This window comes from Portunus trituberculatus, chromosome 38, assembly GCF_017591435.1.
Source record: "Portunus trituberculatus isolate SZX2019 chromosome 38, ASM1759143v1, whole genome shotgun sequence".
Classification (NCBI taxonomy): Eukaryota; Metazoa; Arthropoda; class Malacostraca; order Decapoda; family Portunidae; genus Portunus; species Portunus trituberculatus.
The window spans coordinates 24,388,631-24,394,042 of NC_059292.1; the positions used below are offsets into that span (position 1 = coordinate 24,388,631).

A 5,412-nucleotide genomic window follows, 5' to 3' on the forward strand; every position below is an offset into this window, starting at 1 on the left:
TGGTGTTGGATTACCTATACGACCGTTGACTGCATCTTCAGGACCCACATCGAGAGGCTTAATTGACGGAGAGGTTTCCGGAAAGCTGATCTTTCTGAGAGGGTATTGTGGCTCCTAAATGGCAAAGGTATAGAACAGCTTTATAAAGCACAAGTTAGATCCTCGATGGAATACCCTTGCCTGGCGTGCATACGGAAGCGCGGCCCAGATTAACCTGTCCTCCTGAACATGCTAGGTGCAGGAGAGGGCGGTGCGGCTTATCACAAATAACCACACTAACCACGAGCCAATATATTAAGACTTCGCATCCTTCAACATCCGGGGAAAGTAGCGGGAATCACCGTAATGTATAAGATGAATCTTTTCCACGTGAGCCACCTATAGGCGGTGCGCGCTAGTTAGCCCACTGACACATGCAATTAAGTGATTACCAGCCGTCACCAATGAGCCGAACTCCTGTAGCTTCGATGCAGAACGTGGCACCAACAGAGACAATTTGTATACACATATGTTGGATGGTAGGTCAATATATTAGCCACACAGGTGAATGTAAGTGTATAATTATACGCCCTGCAGGAGTTCAAGAAAATTATAAATAACTGCATGGTTCTTTCTGCAACAGTTGGCGTGGATGATAAGAAATATTTTTTTACAGGATACTGTAACAATGTTCATTTAGTCATTTAAAGTTACAGTTACCATGTAATGTAAAAAGCCCTTACTCTTGCATTTTTGTATTCAGTATGAGAGAGAGAGAGAGAGAGAGAGAGAGAGAGAGAGAGAGAGAGAGAGAGAGAGAGAGAGAGAGAGAGAGAGAGAGAGAGAGAGAGAGAGAGAAGGGGGGTGAGGGAGGCAACTGGGGGTGATAGGGAGGGGTGTGAGAAATGCAGGTAGAAGCAAGAAAATTGGGAGGCGAACATAAGTGGGATTAAGAAAGAATAGATGTGGCTTAATATGCTTTACGAATTCTGGCCAGTGATATTTACCTATCAAAATCTTTTGTACTGCTCTAGGTAAAACAAGTAATAAGAGTAGGAAAGCTGCTTCATCAAGTAGGGAGCCGTACCTATGTACTTACGCATAGTACAAATTAGATTTAAACGCTATAGATAAAAAAAAAAAAAATTATAGTATATCTTTCTACAATCACTGACATTTACTTAACTAACCACATCTTGCAGGACGGTCTAATGAAAGATTTTTTTTTTTATTATCATGAAAACATTCTCTTAATTCTGCTGTATCTTTCTTAAGTAGTGTTGCTATGCAGACCTATTTAACCACTTCCCTCTCCAAATCCTTCTTGTCCCAATCATTATAATATATATATATATATATATATATATATATATATATATATATATATATATATATATATATATATATATATATATTTATATATATATCAGGCGCCGTCATTTATTTATTTATTCATATTGCTGTATTATATCGATTTTTTCATTTAACTTTTTCTTAGCAATCTCTTACCTACAAATTAAAATTAAAATTAAAATTAAAATCAAAATTAAAATGACATATTGACATAAAAAACATTGAAAGGGGTCAGTCGGCATGCTGAGATGCCCACCCATCTGACCTTGAAAGGCCTTACACAATAATTAACATACAAAATTATAGGTAAATATATGTCCACTATATATTTACAATAAATTAAACTCTTGAGGCAAAGTATTTGGACTTTTTAATCTCTTACCTACGCCTTCCTCTGAATGTATGCCCGCGGTCTCTGCAGCGCCTCGACAACAAACAAGTGAAACAACAACAAGCCAGGCAGTGAGCCAGTGACCTACCTGTCACCACCAAGGTAAGTGCCCAAGGTTAGGATTGCTCTAGCACATGTAAGGCCAGACAGCTTTCCTTTTCACACGCTATGCATGAAGATTATGCCACTCACCTGATGCACTCATGACAGTGGTGATATTGTGAACGAATTATAAGTTAGTGGTGAATCTTTAATGGTGGTTTCGCTATGGCATATTTACAAACCGCTCTTCAAGATTTGAGAAAGAAAAAAACAGAATAAATGAAGATTTGGAAGTGTCGCGTGTATGTGAGTGAATTCCGTCAGCCAGTAATAAACAAAGTGATGTGATTTTGTCATACTATTTGTGGACACTTCATTTTTGTGTAGGTGTAGTATTTGCATAATCCTTGCATCGCATTTCCAACACACACACACACACACCGCTGAGCACCAGTCTAGTGTAGTTTGTATTGACAGAATAACCTTTTATGATTAGCATATAGTGTATTAATTCATGATACTCTTCAGCAGTTCCTTGCATCCCTCGAGTTCTTATTAATGAAGTAAAAATAATGAATGTGTGCATTAGGTACTCGTTATGTGAAGTAAATGTGAAAGACTTGTGCAGTTGTTGAGAATATCAAATGTAGGATCCTAATGTGATTTACTCACCACGTAGAAAGAATACCAGGATGTGAGGGGACTGAAGGCTATAGTGTGAGTGAGCTACATGTGGTGGGTGAAGAAGAATGACTCCTGGCGAAATAAGAGGACAGAGCATTGGAGTGGGTCAATTTACCGTTTCACCCAACCAACGATTTTCTGATGTGGCTTTATGTGTTTCTGGTGAGATATGTAGTGAATTGATTGATGTTCTACATCACTTCCATCGCAAATGCGTAGTTTTCAAGTTATATGACTCTTTCAACTTATGCCTACCTCTCATCCCCAACGATCTTGGGGGACCTGTGGGAAATCGGGGTTTTTGGGTGGGGGAGCATTAAAACGAGTAACGTGCGTTGCAAAACAGGTCCAAAATCAACAAACTCACACCAAAAATCTGTAAAAATACATAAATTACACCTTTGACGGCGGGAGAGGCGGCTGCGGCGGCTGATGCAAGCCTTGCTGTGTTATTGTTGAGCAGCGTTGCCAATGATTCGCTACATTTCTGGCTACACCGTGCTAAACACACACTTATACTGATAACACACACAACACCTTGCTAAACACGCATTTAGACTGATAACACACACAACACCATGCTAAACACGCATTTAGACTAATAACACACACAACACCGGGCTAAACACACATTTATACAGTACCTGCAGTGGGGTTGGTGGGGGGCTTCGCTAAATGTAGCGGATAGAGCCAGAAATGTAGCGAATCGTTGGCAACGCTGCTCAACAGTAACACAGCAAGGCTTGCGTCAGCCGCTGCCACCGCCTCTCCCGCCATCAAAGGTGTAATTTATGTATTTTTACAGATTTTTGTGTGAGTTTGTTGATTTTGGACCTGTTTTGCAACGCGCGTTACTCGTTTTAATGCTCCCCCACTCAAAAACCTCGATTTCCCACAGGTCCCCCAAGATCGTTGGGGATGAGAGGTAGGCATAAGTTGAAAAAGTCATATAACTTGAAAACTACGCATTTGCGACGGAAGTGATGTAGAACATCAATCAATTCACTACATATCTCACCACAAACACATAAGTTACATCAGAAAATCGTTGGTTGGGTGAAACTGTAAATTGACCTTGGAGTGTTAGCAAGAAAGGGGTCGGAGGAAAAAAAACACGGCATGCCAGAATGAAAATGTTTTTTTTTTTTTTTTTTTTTTTTTTTTGTGTGTGTGTGTGTGTGTGTGTGTGTGTGTGTGTGTGTGGTCATCCTTCTGGGAGGATTCTTAGCAACATGCATAAGTTGTGAATGGGTAGATCTAAGGTGTGTATAAGGCAGAGGAGAGTGACCATCTTTCTTCCATTTTTTATTCCCTTTTACTACTTTATCCTTGTTGTTTTCATTTCTGTAATATTTCTTATATTATTTCAGTTGGATTTCTTCTTTCTAGTTATCTACATTTTTTGTTATATTTCTAAAATATTTCCTGTTTGCTGCACCTTTACCAAACATCACAGTTTCATTTCTCATTAAGTCCTGTGGTGTTGCAGCACGTGTGCAGTAGTGAGTGTTGAGCAGCACCTCAGACTGCAACATGTGGCGCCGGCCTGCCCTCCTGGTGCTGTACCTGGCCCTGGTGGTGGCTATCACCTGGCTGGTGGAATTGGGCCACTGGTGGGAGACAGGTCACACCACATTCCAGGTACAGCAAGGCATAAGTCAGGGGATGAGGGAAGAGTGCTGCTGATGATATTGATGCATATAGTATCTTAAAAATATTAGACCAGCTGGAAACTTGATTTTTAAAACAAGTTCATAGGGTAGTTCATATCTTAGGACTTGTCATAAAGACAAGTTCTTTGAATAAATGAGTGAGCACATACTTGATAGCAGAACACTTTTGTTCTTTCAATAGTGAAAAGGAAATAGATGGAGCAATAAAGAAGAAGAATAGAAGCAGCCATTGACAATGATAGGATTATTGCCTCTTACCAAGAGAAGCAAATTTACTTTGGTAAGTGGAAACCAGGTACCAAGAAGTAATGTTGAATATTAAAAGCTACAGTGTCTGAAACTTGTACGGCTGCCAGGATGATGCCTGTAGAGTAATTTACAATATCTAAAGAAAAAAGCTGTGCTCTTAAGGTATTGAAATATGTTCAATTAAAAGTTAATTTGTTGCTATTGAAAATGTTTTGAAAATTTTTCTTATTCAAATTTGGAGGAAAGTAATTTAATAACTTTTCTCTTATTTGAGTTACTAGCTGGTGACTTTAATTACTTTTAGTAAAATGTGAAAATCCAGGTAATACATAACTCTTTATTATGTGAGAGAATGGATGTGCTATGTACGTATTATGGATTTAAGCTCAGTGTAAGTTTTGACTCAAGATGCAAAGATTTTCACATACGTATATTGATATTGTAAACAAAAATATTAATCTAAGTTTTGTAATTTATTTGATATGAATTTACATAAGAATTCCATAACATTCTTATAATGAACATGTAAAAGATCACACTTTAAACAGATCAACAAGTTAAACTCATACAAATTTTGTGGTCAACCATGTATACAGAAGGTAAAAGGTATAATATAGTTTGTAGATTAACTTTTGTGTTTCATATTTGGTGCTATTGTCTCTGACATCAAAATATCTGCCTCCTTTATTAACATTTTTAAATTAGTTTGGGACAAGAAACAGATAACGTGGCCATTGACCCTTATCTCTGTTATCTGTCATGGTGTCAAGAAGCCTAATGTGTGGTGACTTATGAGAATGTGGACATGATGCAAATGAGTTTTATTCATGGATTTGGACTGATTAGAAAGTAATATTATTTGTACATTTTTATTACTACTTTTGAAGACTAGAGAAGTTGATAATCTCAAGATGGTTTCTTAAGCAACACTTTTTCTCTTCATTATGAAATATGGCTGTTCTGGGAAGTATCTTTATTAACAGATGAAGTTTATAAGGCTATTCAGTAGGCATCACTGTGGTGTTGAGCTTTGTTGACATG

The 5,412-nt window shown here is 38.0% G+C and overlaps 1 protein-coding gene across 2 annotated transcripts in view; it reads left to right on the top strand.

The window, feature by feature from the left end:
• Positions 1-1,691: 1,691 nt before the first annotated feature.
• LOC123515121 (E3 ubiquitin-protein ligase RNF103-like) overlaps positions 1,692-5,412 on the top strand; it is a 41,265-nt gene continuing 37,544 nt past the window's right edge. For both annotated transcript variants that reach the window (XM_045273562.1, XM_045273563.1), the window contains exons 1-2: positions 1,692-1,825; positions 3,939-4,090. In XM_045273562.1, the coding sequence (XP_045129497.1) occupies positions 3,983-4,090 (108 nt within the window). In that variant the 5' untranslated portion in view covers positions 1,692-1,825; positions 3,939-3,982. The remainder of the gene's footprint in view (positions 1,826-3,938; positions 4,091-5,412) is intronic.